Genomic DNA, 22,206 nt, shown 5'->3' with positions numbered 1-22,206 from the left:
GGACAGCAGGAGTCCGCCCTCTGGTCCCCACCACCACTTTCTTGCCTGTCCTGCTGTTGAAGCATTTTAATATAAGATTTTTTTCCAAAGAAGAGAGGAACATTTTCTATAAATGATACTGAGATTTGGTTATGGTTTATTTCCACCAATTACTCTTATTTTATGTTTTGATCTTCCTCTTGCCTCTCAAAATGAGCGGAGCAGCAACCTCCTCTGCCTCTCTGGACCAGCCTGTCAAAGTGTTTCAGTCAGACCAGAGAATGGAAAAAGTAAAGGGTGGGTGAAGAGTGGACACTCACCTTCCAAAGCATCAGTCATTCTTACTCTGGGCTGATCTCTGTCTCCTGGTGTACAACCACTTTGGTAACAGACATGTCTGGGTGCTGCTCTTTTGCCTCTTTAATGGCCTGAGCCAAAGCCTTTGGAGAAAGAACAATAATCCAGGCTTGTTAAGTAGGAAATGATTAATGAGTTTAATTAAAATGACTTGCATGCAGAACAAATTTACTTGATATATGAACACAATTGCTCTATGAGGCAATTAGGCCTACAAAGTAATTCCAGCTTCACATATTAGGTACATAAACATTTCAAGCAGAAATCTGTGGCAATATATGAGCCAACGCTGAATTACACCACATGCTGCCTGCAGAGCTTTGAGGAAAACTGCATTGTTTCATTTAGTTTGAAGAGTGAAGCATGAAACAATACTGATCTTCTTCCATCAGTTACGTTACTTACCTTGTCGTGATCAATTTCAGTGTCTCCAGTGATGACGATTCTCTTCTCAATGCGAGTCTCAGAGACTCCTCCTTTAACCGTCTACAACAGAGACATGACACAAGCTAAAAAATCTGCTACGAAAAACATGCCAAACCACAATCCATCTTTACTGTCCCTCTACATTTTGGATGACAACAGAATCCACTTTGGGAGAGACGCCAGACACAACTTTTTTAGGATGCTGCAAAGGAAACGATGTATGAAAGATCAAGTAAAGCAATTGAAGAATTTGAAAGTACAAACAAGACTGGCAACAACAACAACTGGAAAAATTGTACATGGTATTTTTCTGCTGGTTGCACTAGATTCAACTGGCAACATCAGCATTAGACATCCTCCAATGTAGTTATGTTTTGTGCATATATCCAAAACAATAAGGGTCTCTTAATATGGGTTTTAACCATAGATCCACCTTAACATGCACATGTCCATCACTTCATGTAGTATGGGCCAGTCACAGGGCACATGCCACTGAGGAAGAGTGAGTTGGGGAGGAAGAGAGTGGTGTGCTGCTGATAGCCAGGAACATTTTTGTTAGAGTAACTAAACCCCCGTAGACCAAGCCCAGCAGTTCATGTGGTACTTTCTTATGTTCTGTAACTGCAGTGTGAAATCACCAAGGAATTAGCAAGCTAACTAGCCATTCTCTAAATGAGTCAAATTAATGCTTCATCCCCACACTTTTGTCACAGTGTAAGAATATCTCCAGATAATCAGTCATTTACCCTCTGAGCCCTGAGCAGTTTCAGGGCGTATTTTGCTCCTGCCACATATTTCTCTCAGTGGCCTTGATTTTCACTGCAATGTAAAAGTCCTGAACCTCTATGGAAACAGCACAATCATGGCTAGCAGTAGAGATAACTCAAAAAGGTAATGTGCAGTATAACAGTCACAATGCCATAAATCATAAAAAACAAAAAAATGCAAGTTGAATTTCCTTGATAATTTATTTTACAAAAATTTGCAAACAATGGAATCTATACATCCAAAATGTATACCAATGTTGTAAAAAAAATGGAGGCTCAACATGCTATAAATATTAAGCTGTCACGCGAGTCAATCATGGATTCATAGTTCCACTGAGGAGCACAGAGTTTAATGTTTTTTTAACAGGATCTGTTGAGAGTAAATGGTTCATTTGGGGCAAAATTTTAAATGAGAAATGTAGAATAAAATGTTTTTGATGAAATATATTATTTTAAAGTGTTTTCTGACAAGAGCGTTCGTCAGGACCTTCGGAAAGATGAAAATCTGACGTTAATTAAGTTTTTACAGCTTCTGGCTGTGATAAACAGTGTAGTTTTGGCGGTTGTTTGAAGAAAACATGCTTTTCCATCCCGTCGACAGGTTTTGGGGTTCAGTGCACTGATTCACCAGATTTGATTATATGCTGATGGTTTTATTTCAAGTCTTCAGAAAAGAGAGAAGAGGCTTGTGCTGTGATTGTAATGCTACACTGGTTATCTAAAATGAGCCGACAATACATGCGACGTGTCTCCTCCCCCTTTGCACATGTTGATACTTTTTTGGGAAAAGTATTAGAGTAGCAGAGCAACTTAAACCAAAACTCTTGGGTTTAGTTACTCTTAAAGATGGACAATGAATGACATTACAATGAATGACAGGTTAACACTTTATAATAACTACACACTATGAAGCATTAGTTAAGTATGAGTAAACACTTAATTCATCATTTATAAAGCATTGTTCCTACATTAATAATTCATTAGTATGCAGTTCATAACAGTTATAAATGTTTTATTCTTGATTAATAAGCTTGTCTATTATGTGTTTCATTATTGTGTTTTCATAATTTATAAATGATGGATTCCCCATTTGTAAATGAAGTATTATTTTTTTACAAACCAATTATTAAGGAGTTGTAGATGATTAATACGATCATTTATAACGTGTTAGTAAATGATTAATAACTTATTTAGATGTCTCAGTACAAGCCGAGAGTTGCATATGTAACTATGGTTCTATGAATTCTGCCAGATGGTGGTTCTGTCGCACTGGATATCCTTATCAGGCAGGGCACTGATCATGGCCATCCTCCATGTAGAGTGCGGCATACAGGAGTTACAGCTCAACACATGAAGAGGGTGAGTCCAACAAAACTACACACAAAATATGTCCACAGCCAATTTTATGCTACTATTGAACTGCGTTCAAACTCAACAACAATACACAAATATCCTATATACAATGCTAGTCAGCCACTGTGTGTCGCAGTCCTACACACAACCTAGGCTAAATTTACCACGACCGTGTCAGAGCGCTTCTCAAACATTCTAAACAAAAGTTATCATACAGTAGCAGTGCACAGCTTGATTAACACACAGATTGTGTGATGACGTTATGGTGTTACACTGGGACGTGCGCCCTATGTCATTGAATGGTAGAAGGTGACTTTGTTGGTATAAAGACTAGACCTGCACATATGCAAGGTGGATATATCCAGTGCTAAAGCACCATCGGTCAGGAAGAATGAAATAGAAACAAAACATCAGAAAAAACAACATCTCATTATTGCCTCAAAAACCTGAGTGCAATAAAAGAGTTGTTTACATGAATTTCTTTTTTTAATTGTAATTTCAGTAGCAGATACCCATTTGGCTAGACCAGGGGGCGGCAACCCGCGGCTCCGGAGCCGCATGCGGCTCTTCAGCCCCTCTGCTGCGGCTCCCTGAGGCTACTGTGAGGAATTTAAGTTTTAGAGCATTCCTAGAGCTGGATATTATATGTTACAGTGTGTTTACTTGTAAGAGTTTAGACCAAGAAGTAATTTCATCATCAGAGGTCATTTCATACTGTAAGAGGAAGGTGTGAGGACTGTACTGGAAGCGGGGGTTTGGTGAATCAAACAAAGGAACTGGCCCCAAGAATGTAAGGAGGTGTCTGCCAGCGGGGGTTGGAACGAAGCTGGCTGACCTAGGTGAGAAGAACAGAACAATGGGTCATCGGCCCAGGAGGGGCTTATTGGATGAGCCAATCGTGGGAGCTGATCGATGGGCTCAGGAATGTAACTTTGGGGGGACAAGGAGCTGTGAATCCCAGGAGAGGGGCAGACTTCCTTGGGGCCATCCAGTGAACACACCAGTTTGCTGGGTGGCCTGAACGGGGTCTCACATTTATGGAATATTATGTTTGTTTTATCATTCATGGTGTACTTCAGTTTGCAGTTATTTTGGCTTCTGTTAGTTATTAAATATCTTGTGATTTTGATCTGGACCTGCCGATTCCTGTCCTCCATCAGAATGGGAGCAAGGGGCAGCTGTTTTCTGCCTCTGTTGCCAGATTCGTCAAACATTCACAAACATATTGCTGGAGATCTAAAAGCCACATCTCATATATATTGCGGAGATTACAATTGTATAAGTGAGCACTACATCACAGCCACGTATGAAGAAATACATTGAAGAAAACATATTTATGGAAAGATCGCATCAACCTGGATTGGAACCCTGTCGAGCAAAATAGTAATATATTTAAAAGCGTCCACGCTACGCAATCCGCCACCTGCATCTTATGTCGCTGTCTAGTGCCTTTCGCTCAGGGTGGCTGATCATGATCTGCAGAGCCCCGCCCTCAGTAAACTATCAATGGATAAATCCATAAACAGAAAAGTCACTGAGGAAAATAGAGAGTTTAATTCTGCGTGGACGTATTAATTAGCTTTCACTGCCAACGATGCTGGCTTACCTGTATGCTTGATATGTGGCGAGAAATTTGCAAACAACAAAACATGTAATGTTGAAAGACGCTTCCAGAACAAACACACAACATTTGCTGAAAGGTATCACGATGGAGATGAGCAAAAAAGAGCAATTCCTCAACTGCTGCAGCAAACTCTCCTCTTCAGAAGAGTTTGATATTGTTATAACACGTAAAATAGCAATAAAATGTCAACAAGTGTCTTTATTCTTGTTCTATAATTTCATAAATACAATAAACTATAGTTTTTATATATATATTATAACTATATATAAAACTTTATAAACCGACATCAAATAGCTTTTGCGGCTCCAGAAGAATTTTATTTGGTGGAAAATAGAACAAAATGGCTCTTTGGATAGTAAAGGTTGCCGACCCCTGGGCTAGACAAAAACTGAGAATTTTGTTTAAAATACATCAATGAAAGAAATCCACAGGAAAAATACATTGGGGGCTTGCCAGGTAACTACATTATGACTTTGGCATTCTAGCCACGTTCATGTTTTTGATGGAGATGAGAAGAAGTGGTAGGCCATTTACAGTTTACTCAGTTACTCTCCAGCAAATACTTAAATATTGTGTTGTGAAGACTCAATACCACTGACAGAAGTGACTGAGTAGGGATAAGTAGGGATTGAGTATTACTGTATTGTTCTGTATTGACTGACTGTGGGGCTGTTAGTGAAGTGAACAGACCTTGGTGATCTGGGTGGTGGTGGTGGTGCTGATGGTCTCTGAGGTGATGGTCTGGGCGCTCAGCAGCACTCCTGAGTCCCTCTCTGCCATGCCGTCCACTGGCTGTGGGAGAGACACCTTTTAAGTGTTACAAAAGAATCTCAAATTAATAAATTGAAACAAACTTAACTCTCCTATCTGTTATTTGTATGTGTGATTTGTAATTAATTTAATTGTAAGACTTTTAAAGACATTCTAACCACACTTGGAAGTAGAGCTGGGTATTGAACCTCAGAACATCTTGTTACCAACCAAACCTCAGCTGCCTATGCATGTCTGGTCAAATTGTTTTTCTTCTTTATTTATTATTTATTGTTGCATTTATTTCGCACTTCTATCCAGAGTGCTTTACACATTTTCTCGCACTCCCACATGGTAGCAACCTACCATTTAAGGGTTCAATGTCTTTCCCAAGGACACTGTGACACATGAGGAGGAGCTGGGGATTACCAAACCGTAATATATGGGCAACCCACTCAACCTTCTGAGCCACAGCCACCCAGTGTGTGGCAACTATAGCCTCAGGACCTGTGTTAATCCCTGGACATAATATATGACTATTTCTGCTAACGTAAAGGAGCCAAGGATGGAAAAAAGTATAATATCCCAATGACTGACCTGAGCTAGTCTGATTTCAACATATTTGCATGGGTCAGACAAGGGCCAATATTTCAGGCTTAGGCTGTCCACAGTGAATATATGTAAAGATGTGTACAAGCACATCTGTAAAAATAACTGCTCTGCATATAACGTGAGACAATTAAGACTTAAACTGGAATTTAATCAAGGCCTGTAGAAACTGAAATCTTACTTTTTTTGTGAACAATTCCCAGAATTCCCCTCACCTCTGCTGACTCGTATGTGATGGTCTTGGTCTCAGTGTGAACTAAGGGGATGTCCTTGTAGGTCACACTTCCTCTCAGGGAGTTGGTGATGTCTGAGATGGTGATTGTCTGGGTCTTTAGCACAGGAGACTGGAGGGATCAGATAAACAGTCAGCAACTCACTCTCTGAGGGCTTGATCAAGACACAACAACTACTGTACTTTTCTATGTGTTAAAGAAGGCAAAACATTAGTAAAATCATGAAACCTAGATTACTTATGAATTTACTATTGTAACTTTAGTTCTCATGTTGACCGCATAGGCAGGGGTCATTGTGTGGAATGAATCCGAACTCATATTGATATGGAGAGGTACATATGTCATTATATTAATCACCTGGGCAGTATATCCTAAGGGATAGGTCACTAATGTTATCCAGCTGTCCAGCCCGGTCTTATTCCCAGAGCCTCAAATATCGATGCTTTGTCATGCCAAACTCCTGGAGAGGGGCTGGACTATCCTTTTCCAGAGTTACCCAGGGTGAGAGGCACTGGGCGGGTGTGAGGATACTCACAAGCTCCAGGGGCTCATGGGGTCGCCTCTATGCAACTGATAATATCTGAGGGGAGGTCTCTGATGGTTATTTGTGCTTATGCACCGAACATCAGTTTAGAGTACCCGGTCTTCGGGGGGCGTTCTAGAAAGGACGCCGACTGGGGCAAGTCAACTGATCGCCACCTGGTGGTGAGTTATTTCAGATGGCAGGGGAGTCTGCCAGACAAACCTGGAAAACCAAACTTCTGGTGAATTTCTTGTGTATCCTGGTTAGGCTTGGGAAATGGAATCTGAGTGGGCCATGTTCAAAGCCTCCATTGTGGAAGTGGCTACTAGGAGCGGTGGTCATCGGTGCCTATTGTGGCGGCAACCGAACAACCCGCTGGTGGACAGTGACAGTGAAGGAGGCCGTCAAGCTGAAGAGGGAGGCATTTCTGGCTTGGCTGGCCCAGGGGTCTGTGGGAACAGGCGACAGATCCGGTTGGCCAGAAGGGCTGCAGCAATGATAGTTGCCAAGGCAAAAACCCTAGAAAAAAAGAGTCAGAAAGGGAAAGCAGGGCTTGGCACAGGCGGTTTCGTGTGGGGTCAGCAGTGCTGCCAGCCTTGTACCAGACAGTTGTGGTGAAGAGGGATTTAAATTGGAAGGCTCAGAATTCAAGAATGAGATTGCAGATAGAAGCGGCCGAAATTAGCTTCCTTTGTAGGATGGCTGAGCTCAGTCTCAGAGATAGGGTGAGGAGCTCAGACATCTAGAGGGAGCTCGGAGTAGAGCCACTGCTCCTTTGCATCAAAAGGGGCCAGCTGAGATGGTTCGGGTATCTGATCAGGATGCCTCCCTTTAGAGATTTTCCAGACACAACTGGTAAGAGGATCTGGGGTAAACCCAGAACATGCTGGAGGGATTATATATTTTGTCTGGCCTGTGAGCGCATCAGGGTTCCCCAGAAAGAGCTGGAAAGTGTTGCTGGGGAGTGACGTCTGGAATACTCTCCTAAGCCTGCTGCCCCCGCAACCTGGCCCCGGATATGCGGAGAATGGATGGATTGATGGATGTTTTTAAGGAAATTTCCCAAGTTAATCAGGACTGCTTATACTCATCAACTTTAGATGCTGGGAGGCAAGGAGTAGGAACTGGAATGGTTTGTTTACAGGTAATTTATAGGTAAATTGCAAAATTTACAGGAAAATAAGCATGGCACATTTGTCTATGCCTTCTTTTTTTAACATGCTGTAAGAGTGCTAACATCAATAAGTATACGAGGTGCTGCAGTTATATGTGTTGGACTATATGGGTGATACTCTACTCCAATCAAGAGCATGCATTCTCCCACTCAGAATTTGCATAAGCCCATCCGGCCAATCTTGAACTGCCTACCCAAATACTTGCTTACCCAAATACTTGCAGACCCCACAATACACAAGGCAGCTCACACCACTCTCTGCTATCCTACACCCTCTTCAGTGAGTGGCAAAGGAGTGGCAAGGACTCCTTGGTAGAGGGCACGCATGGTGGGGATGCATCTGTGTACACCGTGACGTAAGAGGTCAATCGTTACAGTCTTGTCCCTAAAGGAGAGAATGGTAACAATGCACAATACATGCTCTTTGGCATCCATGCGGAGGCTGGCATTCCATCTCTGCAGGTGCTGCATGTACAGCAGCCACAGCGGCACCTTTGGAAGGGCAACCGCACAAACCCCAGCGTCTGAATGCCAGACAACACTGTACCTAGTGATGCATGACTGTGCGTCTATGTTCCGATAGAGGTCTTCTTCTGAACGTAAACCCCGACTTGGTTAACTGCAAGATCAACTGGGCCATATGGAACATAGCTTATTTTCACTTGGCGATGTTTACGTTTATTGCAGTGGTGGGCCGTCAGGGCCTGCAAAGCCTTCTCTGCTGGCCTAAACAGAATCACAAAGTTATAGCTATTTTATAATTTTATAATTTTTCTTATAAAAATATTATTATTTATTTATTTACTTATTTGCTGATTGCACAGCTACTGTCTTCCTCAGTTGCTCTGCTTCCAGTGCAGCTTGTTTTAAGTAGAGCTTTTATCCAATCAGATTTCACCTCTGTGTCTCTAGATAAGAAGAGAGGCCCCAGGCCTGCAGACTCACCAGTGAATCCATGTGCAGTTTATGTGAATGGGGACGATATTGTTGATTGTCATAGTCTTCAACCAATCAGATCTTTAGTTTAACATTGTTTGACGCGCCATAGCGGCTAGCTGGCCTACAACTACGTCAACATTACGTGCAGCGAGATTCAGCGTGTGCTGTGATTGGTCAGTGGGCGAGCACGTGACTATTGTGAAACGAAACTTACAGCAGAGGCTTGGTCGAGTAGTAAGAGTTGAAATTGAAAGATATGGATGAAATTATGATATTTTTTGCATTTTGCTTGGTGTCGATTTTTTTTTATTTACCTAGCTTTGTTTTTTAACACTCAATGGCTGAAATTGGAAGAGAAACGGATTTGTGAGTTGGGATTTAACCGTGGGATTAAACTCTTTGTCAACAAAGAAAAGAGGATGTGATCAGCATTTGGTAAGTCAACTGGTTCGTTTTTTTACAACTAATATCTGAATGGCCCTTGAGTGTGTAGCAGAATGTGTGTTACTGCTGTTGTTTTTCCATTAAGCTAGCCTTCCATTAAGCTAGCCTAGCCTAGCCTCCCAGAACACTTGCGGGGCCCCAGCTGTTTTTGTTCCAGTTCAGAGGTCACACAGACCGTTGTCTCCTAGTGAGCGCAGAAAACATTATATTTCCTACAATTTAAGCTTCTGCATTTTCCAAATGCACTAGTATTATTCAAACGTATTGTTCGGTTTTTAAGCCTCGTACCGAACGGTTTAATACGAATACGTAACGTTATATAGTTACAGCCCAAGAAATGAATAATAACCCTAGCTGTGGCGCCATCATGTGGTTATAAGGTGGTATTTCAGCAGTGAAGGCCCAGGTATAAAATGCACGGTCCGCCACTGGTTTATTGTATTTTAAAAGGGACAATGTACATTAATTACCAACATGTAAATGTGCCAGATTTAGCCACACAGGCTTATTTCCATCTGCAGTCCCTGGAAGGTTGATGCTATTAAAGAAAACATACAAGAGCACATAAACACAGACCCATAAGCACGTAAGCACAACTAAGCCTTTGCTCTTTCTCTCCGTTGTAAGTGGGGATGACAGACACAGCCTGTTTCTGTAACAGGGCCTGGATCTTTGTTGAGTGGTAATCTATCTCCTACTGGGAGGATAGATTCACTCCTTGACCCGTATAAACGGAGGGACACTGCAGAACTGGCTGTCTCAGTGCCCTGTTCATCCATTCTGTTAATGTGCAGTTGAATTGCCACTCCCCATAAAAATGTGTTAGAGGACAAGCGACCAGCTAAAAACCTTTGATATCCTGTCTCTGCCTTATCCGCCACCATGAATGGGAGGCTGGCCCATTGTTGGCTGACAAAAGGGCTGAGCCAGTGATGAGGTCCGTAAATGCATCACCGTCTGCTAGTCTGAAAATAAGCGGACATTGTGCCACTGTGTTTAAGCCCACTCGCCTCCCATATGAAGATTGGTTAAATAGTCAGGCATACCACTGTTAACCCTGGTAGTGATATGTTTGAGTGAATGGACACAGTACTCTCTTTTTGGTGAGCGATTTGTAGAAATGTAATAACAGCGGACACAAGGAATAGATATACTCTTCAAAACCGTGGGGAGGACACATTTTCAACAACATAATTTCCAACATCAACTTATGACAACATCAACAGGAATGAGGGAAGAGGCTGAAAACATTGCCATTACGTTATGGCGGGGCCTGGGGAACACAACCCTCACCATTGCATTTCTACGCTGTCGAGCTTTATACTTCTGCCCAGCTACGTCCTCTATCTCTTTCTTGAGGATCGAGAAGCAATCAATAGCAAGATGGGATATGTAATTTCACCGAAGTATTCTGGGTCTGGTGCAGGGTCTACTTCCAGTTGGATGTACCAATATAACCTTACCAAGATAATAAACATATTTCCTTCACCAGAGGACAATTAATTAACTATCTAACTATGGAGAAGCCTAGTGAGATGCCTAAATCACGTCAACAAGCTCCTTTCAGCATGAAGGAGAGGACGTCCCTCCAGATATCTAAGCTGCTCATTCATAGTTCAAGATTCGTTTATTGTCATTGCACAACACAAGGTTGCCCAACGAAATGTAGTTCTAGTCGTAGTCCCTTTATGCTACCTACCCAAGAAAAAAATAGTAGTGCAGTCCTGTTGTGCATTTTTTTAATCTGAGGAATGTAAACAGCAGCAACAATAACATTTTTCTCTGGCAGAAAAAATAGCCAACATCTTAATCTTAATAATTCCAGTGCAGCTTGTTTTAAGTAGAACTTTTATCCAATCAGATTTCACCTCTGTGTCTCTAGGTAAGAAGAGAGGCCCGAGGCCCTCTAGGTAGACTTTGCAGATTAAAGTAAATGGGGACAATATTGTTGATTGTCATAGTCTTCAACCAATCAGATTTTTAGTTTGACATGTTGGGCATATTCTTTGACGTGCCAGAGCTACCGAGGTAGTCTACAAGTACGTCAGCATTAACGTGTGGCTCAGCAATAACGTGCGCCGGGATTGGTCAGTGGGCTAGCGTGACTGTTGTGACGCTGAAGCTAGCTAGCAGAACTTAGTATTAGTAGTAAGAGTTCAAGTTGAAAGATATGTAAGAAGTTATGACATTGACATGACATTTTAGCATTTTCCTTGGTGTAGCTTTGTTTTTTTTAACACTCAATAGCTATAGAAGGAGGAGAAACCGATTTGGTGGCAGAGTTACTGGCAACGCCTTTCTGGAGAAGGACATTTCAGGAAAACTGGACATCGTAAGAAAGGGTCGGCCAACCCCACAGATAGCAGCCCTGACCCAGCCAGGAAAAGGATTTGTACGAACGGTATTCCTGTCTAACAGCGTCGGAGAAGCGTTGCACATGTTATGGCTGGGAATGCGTTTGATTTGCAACTGAGCGTCTTGGTGTTTGTAGCTGTTTGTAGCTACGCTACGCTAACCTGAGGTGGCTAACCAAGGCAGCAACACGACACCATAGCATGGCAGGAGACCCGAGTGGATCTACAACTCAACGAACACGTTCGCAGGAGGACCTCTGGCTGGAACTGAACCGCACCGATGTACTGTACAACCGCTAGTGCTCGGTTTTAATTTCCCATATGATATTAATTTTTCACACACCGCCATACCGCATAGCTGAAACAACTGCTGTAACTCTTCAACAGGCAGCTAAATATATTGGTCGCCACGGAGGGCGATTGGTCGGAGCTACTTCACTAGAGTGTATTGAGAGGGACCCCTAATCATCGTTATAACTTTATAACACAACAATTGATCACCCACAACCAACGCTCGTTAACAGGGCAAAACACCACGACACCAGTTTGTGACAAATAAACAATTTGTAACACTAATAATTGTACATTTATAAAATGACACCGCCGAACGGCATGCTGGGTACAGCTCCCTAGCTAGCTAGCCCGGTAGCACAACAGTCTGTTAACAGCTGCGAGAGGCTCCGTCGCTACAATAACGTTACATTAAAGAACAGAAAGGAGCGATGCAGGATGAACAAAGAGAGACCGGAGATGCACCAATAGAATCTGTGCCCAAGAGAGGAGCTGAGTTGTCTGATCCTGAAGAACAATGGGTCATCGGCCCAGGAGGGGCTTATTGGAATCCGGCCAATCACTGCATCGATTGGCTGTGGAATGTGAAACATGATACTTCTGAGAGACTCAGCAGGGACAAAGGATCTTCGAATTGCAGAAGATCCTCAGACCTCCTCCGCATCATGGGACAGACACACCATTCTGTCCTGTGGTGTGAACGGGGCCTCATATTTCATGGAATATTATGTTTGTTTTACTGTCGATAGTGTAATTCAGTTTGCATTTGTTTTGGCTTCTGTTAGATATTAAATACTTTTGATTTTAACCTGAACCATTTGATTCTGGCCATGCTTGCTGATGGAACAAAGAGAGCAGGGGGAGGGGGGGCTGCTTCTTCTCCTCTGTTTGAGAAACTTCAGCCTCAACACTATCCCAACATTATACGGACAAACGAGCACACCCTATAGTAATCAACGCCTTTCTACACGATGACATTAAAATGTTTTTATATTCTATGTACTCCTGACAGTAGAGTAAGCCACTATAAACCTACATAAAAACACAGTCAAGGAAAAAACTAAATGCCGTGATACACCGTGAAACCGCCAGAATCTTAAAAAATACCGTGATACTGTTGAGGCTGAAGCTAGTGGAGGAATCGCAAGGCCGCTGCTGTGTTTACTTCTTTCTGCGCAGGCGCATCATAAAGTAACTCGATCCGGTCCAAATTCAAAACAGTATTTAATTAAACAATGATGACTGTAAACTGATGATGACAATTACAATCTATAATACACTATCGATAGTATGCATCTCGAGAGCAGAGACCACGTGCAATTCCACTCACAGGCCCGACCAAGTCGGATCCTGCAACGCGAACTACCATGGCCTGGCGCACGTCCTCACAAACAGTCCTTTTATGTCCTTTGATGGTCGGAAAGTGTCCGAAATCTGTCGTAAAATACAAAGGCCGTCTTCTGGGGTCAGTGATTGGCTTCCAATCGCTCTGACGCCTCCTTCATCGATCCACTGCTCATCTCAATGGCTGGACCCCTTGTGACATCACCTCTGACATCACCTCTGACCTGGGACCGCATGGCGTTACCCAGGAGTCCTCTCTGTTATTTTATGGCAGTCTGCTCCTCATCAGTTGTCTCCGGTTCTCCTCCTCCTTCCTTGGCCATTTGTCCAGCACCTCTGTGTCCCCTTTGATGTCGCTGCCTCATGGCTCAGAACCCCCCAACCTATGTGACTATACTTTGATTCAATACTTCCAATGATTATGTTAAAGACTCCTACAAGTAAACTTATTGCAAACATATTATATCCTCTATAAGTAAACATCCTGTAAACCTATATTACATTCCATAAGTAAATATATTGTGACTCTTAACATAATTTACATTCTCATCATTGTGACAATTTTATTCACCACTAGGGGTGCTATAAATTCTACTAAATAATGCTTTTAATACTTAAATTCTCCACAAATACAAATTTTTGGTCATACCGCCCAGCACTAACAACCGCGGTATTAAACTCTTTGTAAACAAAGAAAGGAGGATGGACTTTGTCTTTAAGTGAACAGCAGCTTTGGTAAGTGAAGTGCTTTTATTTTTTTTACATCTGCAGTAGCGTGACTACTGTGTTCATTTGTCTATCGTGTCATTTTTATGATATGGTTAATATTGTTCCCTCTGATGTGAATAATATTTGAATGGTGCTCTTTAGTGTGCGGTGGAATACGTGTTTTAGAGCTGCAGTGTTGCTGGATTGATTTGTCATGCTTTGTTGTCATATAAATATATGTGACTGGTTCTTGTGAGTTCATTCTTGTCATTGTGTTAATTACATTAATTTTGACTACATGCATTGTCCGTTATTGACGAAGCATCCCACCATATGCGTATTCATGTATCTGTTTTCTGTTACAAAGCAAGAATTATGGTCTGGAGAAAAGAGGATTGTGTGGCGACTGCTTTAGCCCTGTTTGAATCAGTAGGGAACAGCTGCAGCGAGAGTGTTTAGCATGTGTGCTGCTGTTGTTTTCCTGCTAAGCTAGTTTAGCATAGTGTGCCTCCTAGAACACACATGCCTCACCAGAGTACAATGTTGTGGTTCCGGGGTGGGCATGTTGCCAGGTTGAGCGCAGTCCTCGGAAAACATTATATTTCCCACAATTTAAGCTTCTGCATTTTCTAAATGCACTAGTATTATTCAAACATATTGTTTGGTTCGTAAGCCTCGTACCAAATGGTTTAATATGAATATGTGTATTGTTACACCCCTAGAAACAAATAATAACCCGTAGCTGTGGCATCATAATGAGGTTATTAGGAAGTTGTTCAACTGTAGTAGGACAGCACAGAAGGCCCAGGCATAAAATGCACGGCCCGCCACTGCATACATGTCTGCTAGGTCACTGTCTATTGCTGAAGGAGGTAAAACAATGGTAGTTGAGACTATGGCCAACTGATGAAAGTATTGCAATATTTATATATTTAACTGGGTCACTGTGGTGACATTCCCAGTTCGTAATACTGGAACTGAAAAATAGGATGTTAGTATGAAATGAGACTGCTAACTCTAAGCACAATTCCTTTGTTTACACTCAAATAAAAAATCCAAATCAAACAGGACTGAAATAGTATTGCCACTTTAATGCCAGAAGAGTCACAATATACCAAGAAAGAAAGATCTATTGGTTGAATAAGAGAAAGTCCATCAGTGGACAATGAAAAATCAGTTTAAATGTTTCATTCGTATCACAGTGAAAAGTACAGGCAGATTCAGAATTATCCCAAAATCCTGAATCATCAGATCATACAGATGTGCACATATCCATAAATGGTATATTTACTGAACATGCACAATCTTCTATGGATATACTTCGTTAAATAGCGGTGTTGCAAAAGTAGTAAAGACAGATTGAAGCTTGTATTATGTTAATCCCACCAACACTTCAAAGGGTAAACATTGTACTTTCCCAGAGTACATTTAGATCCAGTCATACTTTGTCAAAATGAGCAAATTGTAAACGATTCCTGTCATATTTAAAAGGTGCTGAGCATCGTGTATATTGTGGAAAACCTAAGAATTATGCTGCAAAATACATGATACATGGTCATGATTTTTTAGAAGATGGTTTAGTAATGCAAATAAAGTAAAGCCAACCCATTGATAAAAAGTGAAACTTTTACAATAACGATACATCTTTTGAAACCTGAAACATTTCTCAGGCAAGTAAAGAAATGTTTGGTTCTGACCCTTGAAATTGTGGAAGTCTCACATCAATAAAATGATCAGGTGTAAAAGAGAGATAGAATTCAAGATAGCATGGTCCACTAAGATAGGTAGTGTCATCTTAGTGGACCATGCTGAGTGCATTAAGATACAGTACTTCCAGAATAAGAAATGGATCACAACAAAACATCACCAAATGCACCGTAACCCTGTATTTAATCAGGCTGGGCAAAGATTTGAATTTTCGTCGTCCACTGTTGGACAAACACACAGACCGCATTTAAAGCTATATATGCAACTCTTCACACTGTATGACGATTGCAATAAAGCTACTATTAGCAGAATGAGAATTGCAGTACTCCGCAACATCTGTCATGTGACCCCAGAAATGGTACTTGCCGAATTTGCTAATGCCTGAAACAATAGTGAAGGGGAGTCGGTGAAAGCCTTTATTTCATATTTTAATAAAGGCTGGGTATTATTGTACATTTTATGAGACCAGGGCCTGTACAGTAACCCAAGTCTTGATGCTGAAACCAAAACAATATTTTTTCGATAATTGAACATGGGGGGGCTTCTATTGCTATGCAAATAAAATAAAATGATTATTTCTACACTATTTACTTTTCTGTACTTTCTTATGTTCAATGAAACAAACAACAAACATTGGCTTACAAGAGTTCTTAAAAAGAATCACTGCAGGCTCTGGATGAGAATGGATAACATTAAATTAATAGAGGAGAGGACAGCAAGAACCCCACGTTCACAGATCACATGGCTATTGTGCTAACCAATCATTCTGGTACCGATACACTTCCTCTCTCTGATAGTATCTGTAATTGTCTGTATTTATCCATCTCTATGGTAGACTATCACATGTCACACATGCCCTTTTTGATAATTGTTTAAAAGCAAGTTCAAATGTTGTGCTGCACAGGGCACAAGAGGTTAGGGCACACGAACAGGATGTGCTGGTATCAACTGGAAGTAAAGCTTATGCTTCATTATCATCCTAAAACATTAAGCTGTAGGCTACATAAAGATGAAGGTTTTGACTAACAGCTCAAAGCACTTCATGATGGTGGAGGTAAGTGCTACTGGACTGTGGTCATTCAGGCTGAGGGCTTTAATCTTTTTGGGGACAGAAGGAAATGGTGGACTTTTTGAGACATGGGGGAACTGTAGATTGGTGCAGTGAGTAGTTGAAAATATCTGAAGAGATCTGCCAGTTGATCTAAACACACCAGCTCGGCCAGGGATGCCATCAGGGGCAAGGAAGGGTGTGTTACAACCGCGCTTCGGACAGCTGAACATGAAGCTGTCGGCTACATAAAGCTGATAACACATGGAATCAAGAAGTGTTGTACTTTACTTACCGTGGTTATTGTGTTGATGCTACGTGTTTATCATTTTGTTATAGTAAATAGAACAAAAATCTACCAGCTCATCCCTAGGATGAATCAAAATAGTAGCAGAAATAAAACATGTCCTGATGGAGGCGTTAAAAGTCCTTCTATCACTCTTTAAAACAATCTTTAATACAAACAGATGAGAATATTTGTTTATTTATCAAGCAAACTGCATCAGAAAGTCTAACAAAAAAGGTGGCGACCAGGCCAACAAGCACTGAGACTACTGTCTGACTCTGGTGCATGAATGATTCTGCTCTGTGTCTTCAATATTCTTTGGCATTAGGGCAGCAGTTCGGCATGTACAGGAAGTGTCGACGGCAGCGAATATATATTTGAGAGCTGGATCAGCAGCGGCTGAGTTGAGTCAGGCCTGTGGAGTATACGGGCTCAGAGTGCTGAACCGTATCTGCAGGGAGTGTACAGCATGTCAGTCACCACCTGCACTGCTTAAGTTTGTCAGAAAGTACTCGCTTGGGTTTGTAACACTGTTTAAGGCTGTAATGATTCCATGTTGATGACTGGCAGTTAGTTGGTAAAAGCCAAGTAGAGAGCGAGAATGTGGCTATTTCCTGGAGGTAGTTTGTGCCAGTGTAGACCCAGTGAGAATCAAAGTTGCAAAAGAATCGTTTGTTCATTTTTTGCCACCATTAGAATCAAAATTAAAACCATAAAGCCAGCAAGAAAGTGGTTGTGTGAGGGATTTAAGTTTTAGAGAATTCCTAGTGCTGGATGTTATATGTTACAGTGTGTTTACTTGTAAGAGTTTAGTCCAAGAAGTAATTTCATCATCAGAGGTAATTTCATACTGTAAGAGGAAGGTGTGAGGACTGTACTGGAAGCGGGGGTTTGGCGAATCAAACAAAGGAACTGGCCCCAAGAATGTAAGGAGGTGTCTGCCAGCGGGGGTTGGAACGAAGCTGGCTGACCTAGGTGAGAAGAACAGAACAATGGGTCATCGGCCCAGGAGGGGCTTATTGGATGAGCCAATCGTGGGAGCTGATCGATGGGCTCAGGAATGTAACTTTAGGGGGAAAAAGAGCTGTGAATCCCAGGAGAGGGGCAGACTTCCTTGGGGCCATCCAGTGAACACACCAGTTTGCTGGGTGGCCTGAACGGGGTCTCACATTTATGGAATATTATGTTTGTTTTATCATTCATGGTGTACATCAGTTTGCAGTTGTTTTGGCTTCTGTTGGTTATTAAATATCTTGTGATTTTGATCTGGACCTGCCGATTCCTGTCCTCCATCAGAATGGGAGCAGGGGGGGGGGGGGGGGGGGGCTTCTTCTCCTCTGGGCTGCTTTTCAACATGCGGCCTTCCACAGTTCTGAGAGGTTCTGAACCTAACAGTTGTCAAGTCGTTATTCTACTGCTATTGTTGCACTTCCATCTCACTGCCTCTTGTCACTATGCATCAAGACATTCATGTCAGTGTCAAACATTCTTCTGGCTTTTAAGACAAAGATCTAGCTCCAGGAGGTCTTTTTGGTCAACAATAGTGATTGGCATTTTGGGAGGTTACACTGGTTACACTGATCACTTTTATATATGTTATTAAGGAGTGTTCTCACAGAACATCTTGCACATTTTAGACATGGGGAAAGTGCATTTAAAGTAACCCGAAGGTGCTAAGTGGACAATGTGCTTATCCTGGGTCTTTCAGAATCTACATCATGAACATACAGAGATGAAAGGAAAAAGAAGAAGGAGTGGAGGTAAATAACAGAAAGAAATTTTCTGATGAGTTCTGTGTTTAGCCTAATTCTGAGCCTGCACAAGCTACAGCCATACCTGTGCCATCACTACATTGCTGTTTAGGGTGAATAAACACAGACTACACAAATTGTCCAGCAGTCAACTTTGTGTGAATAACGCAAGGTGACCACTGTTCCCTTGAAGAACAGTCCTGTCAATACTGTTTGCAAGTCTGCATGCCAAAGATCACCAAAGTTGAGCTCCACAGGGATTTACTTGGGATCCGCTGATAACCATAATTTCATTTTAATGAATGAACAGTCCGAAATTGTGTTGTCCATAATGAGTCACGAGTCTTTGGGCAGGATTTTAAAAGCCTAGTCTGTCTAACAGAGAAAAGTTGCATATTGTAGCTAGACATACAGAAAACACCTTCAACAGTCATGCAACCAACAATTCTCCTGGCTCACAACATCTCCTGAATTTGTCAGAATTACAATTGTTCTGTTACAATTGTGCTGAACTCCCAAAATCAGTAACCTTCAAAGATTGAGATAGCTCAGTAATTAAGAAACTACAGTCAGCAAAACAAATGTCCCTCGTGTCCACTGTTCTTTTCTTCTGGAAGATAACAAAAATAATGACTCTGTCTGCTTTATCACGTTCTGACATTGTCGTTTTGTCCTCCGAGCATTACATCAAATAGTCAGAATCAATATTTAATCCTCTACATGTTACTGTAAAAAGTATAAAAATGCTGTGATGCATTCCTGAGTAATTCCTTTTCTTCACTAATGATTCTTAACTTACACTTGGCCTGATTGTCTGCCGGTACTTGGTCCATCATTAAAACGGGGTTAAAGCATGTCAGTCATAACAGCACTCTGCTTAACTGCACACAGTCTGAGAGTTTTGGTCAACTGTCTGACTGTTGATGTTTATTAACTTTTGCCACATAGCTGAATGTTGTTCTGGGGGCTGCAAATGTCCAAAGTGAGATCTTAGTATACTATTTTTTGAAATTTAACATGCAACATACTAGATTGCTGTAGTAGTACAGCTACTGCAAATCTACTCGACAGCAGAGATACTAACTCTTAAGGAGAAAATATGTAAAAGACAAGCACAAAATTAAAGTTATTAGTAACAACTACCTTTCCTTTTCCTGCAGGGTGGAAACATGAAGGATTTATGTTTCATATACGAGAACACAGAAGAAAATGCTCTTTTACTGACATCTTTAAGCGAGACAATGTAACTTTTGACGTTAGAAATATCACTTTGTTCTCTTACAAATAAAAGGTCTTATTTCACTTCACTTATTGCTGTTACAGTTTTACTTGCTTTTGTATGACCAGTAACTTATTGTGGCTAATGTTTGCTATTCTAGCTCTTGTCTGACATGTTTGTTGGAAATATTGTTTTAGAACTCCATTGTTGTTCTGCCTATCATGAGTGATTCCATGATGTAATACCCCGTATCAGAGGTGGTGAGTAGAGTCACATTCAACATTCATTTGTATTTTGCAGCATGGTGAGCCCTGTTAATCCCAGTTTTCCTTTGTAGGCTCAACTACTGCTGTTTTACCATTGTTCTCCTTGTTTTTACATTTGTTAAACAGAGAGTGAGCTGTTGCCCATGTTAAACTGTCTACCTCGCTGTAGCTATGATATAGTGTTGTAGTTCCCTTCCAAGCTTAAACTGAACCTACTCATGTTGAATATGCTTTATTTTCTGTCTCCGCTAACGTTAGCTTGATTCAAAATGAATGTTAGCTCGGTAGCACTCCGCTGTTTCTGAGGTAAGGTCTGGGTGCCGTGTATAACGTTATTGATTGTTAGTGGTATTCCTGTTGACTATTGTGGTATTAGTAGTGGTGACTACCACCACATCCTACTGGCATTAACTGATTCTCATTAGCATATGTAGAGGGTAATATTTCCCATGCCACTATCTGTAACTTTCTCCACTGACTGACACCACTGTTCCCTCCCCTCGAGCACACCGACAGCAGACCGGTGTAGCTATTACAGAAAAAGAAAGGGCAGCGCTTTGATGTGTATATATAAATAAACATATGTATAACAGTTTTGTGGATTGCTAAAGAGGTAAGGAAATATAATAAAGCCTTTGTGGGTGGAAATGGATGAACCAGGTTGAAAAGTAACTGCCCGTCAGGGACGCTCCAGTAAAGTGATCACGACCGCACCAAGGCAGGGATCATTTCATTGGTCAATGCTAAATCTAGCATTCTATTGGTTGTGGAATTTTGACCGGTGTAGCTCCATAGATGCAAAAAAAAAAAATGTAATCTGGGCGGAAAGATTTATGATGCAGTTTAGTTGCATGGGAAAGTAATTTTAGGAGAAAGGGCTGGACATTGACACAAGTGATTTTACTGACTTCTATGTATTATGTATCTTTAATATTTTAACTAGTGCTGGGCAAGTTAACGCGTTATCGCGTAAACGCATTCATTAATTAATGCCGACAATTTTCTTATGGCACGTTAAGCAGACACGCGTGCGATCGTCTCGTTACAGGATCCTGATGAGCGGTGAACAGCTGTTTGTGTGGCGTCTCTTCCTGTTTCCTTCACCTACATTCCCCTGGGTCCGAAGTCCCTCCATGTACAGATTCTTATCACCCTCTATGTACCAACGTACATTTATAACAAATACCACACATATTACACAGTAATCAGCATGGCAAATGTGCTTGACCAAAAAAAGCACCAAAAAAATTATTTTTTTAAATTATTTTTTAGAGTTTTTAAAGTTGTTTTGTTTGGAATATGTATAATAAGCATATCATTTAGTTATCACTACTGAGAATTTAACAAACATGACTTAGATAGGTTTGCAGTTTTCAAGGTGTATATTTTAAACTGCATCTATTACACACATGAAGATAAAGTTGTGAACACTGGCTGAATATCTATTAACAGAATCATAACTGTATTTTAACTGCTACTGTGTAAAGAGAATACTGCTGTTAAAAAGAACCTGATTTGTTTAAAGTGTTTGCAAACCAAATGTTATTGTACTTTTGGTCATATAGCAGTACTTTAAAATAAAAGTGTGCAATACACTACTTTTGAATTAATTATTGAACTTTGCGCATAACAATCATCATCATCGATTAATTGCAATTAAGAATTCTAATCGTTGCCGAGCACTAATTTTAACATTTTAGCATTGTCATTGTATCTTATTGGCCTTTTGCTAAAAGCCTCGCCTAAATGTCAATTGTCCAACTGTAGCTAATCAACCATAACTAGGCATGGCAGGTCTGTTAACCTTCTCCACATGATCAAGCAACACACTCTCACTCCCAACTCGTCAAATTGCGATGCTTGGTCAGTGGCCCTTCTCTTCAAACTATGAGGCTTTAGATCCCCCTCTAGCATCAGTTTTGGATGTAGCAGGGACAGTGTCAGTTTTCACACCTTTCAAAATATACTTCTGTATTTACTGGAAATTATGGTTTTAGTAACAAAACCACTTAGTTATATTCAGGAAAAGAGCGTGGTTGACTTAACTGGTCAAC

General features: G+C 41.2%; 1 protein-coding gene across 1 annotated transcript in view; it reads right to left on the bottom strand.

Moving 5' to 3' along the window:
- Positions 1–320: 320 nt before the first annotated feature.
- epb41a (erythrocyte membrane protein band 4.1a) overlaps positions 321–22,206 on the bottom strand; it is a gene marked incomplete at its 3' end in the record, with an annotated part of 54,819 nt that continues 32,933 nt past the window's right edge. Inside the window, exons 17-20 of the mRNA XM_079176646.1 lie at positions 6,081–6,209; positions 5,197–5,298; positions 742–822; positions 321–419 (exon numbers count right to left, since the gene is read on the bottom strand). Coding sequence (XP_079032772.1) covers positions 321–419; positions 742–822; positions 5,197–5,298; positions 6,081–6,209 — 411 coding nt within the window. The remainder of the gene's footprint in view (positions 420–741; positions 823–5,196; positions 5,299–6,080; positions 6,210–22,206) is intronic.

Source organism: Pholis gunnellus (genome assembly GCF_910591455.1).
Source record: "Pholis gunnellus genome assembly, chromosome: 16".
NCBI lineage: Eukaryota > Metazoa > Chordata > Actinopteri > Perciformes > Pholidae > Pholis > Pholis gunnellus.
This window is presented reverse-complemented; position numbering and strand designations above follow the sequence as displayed.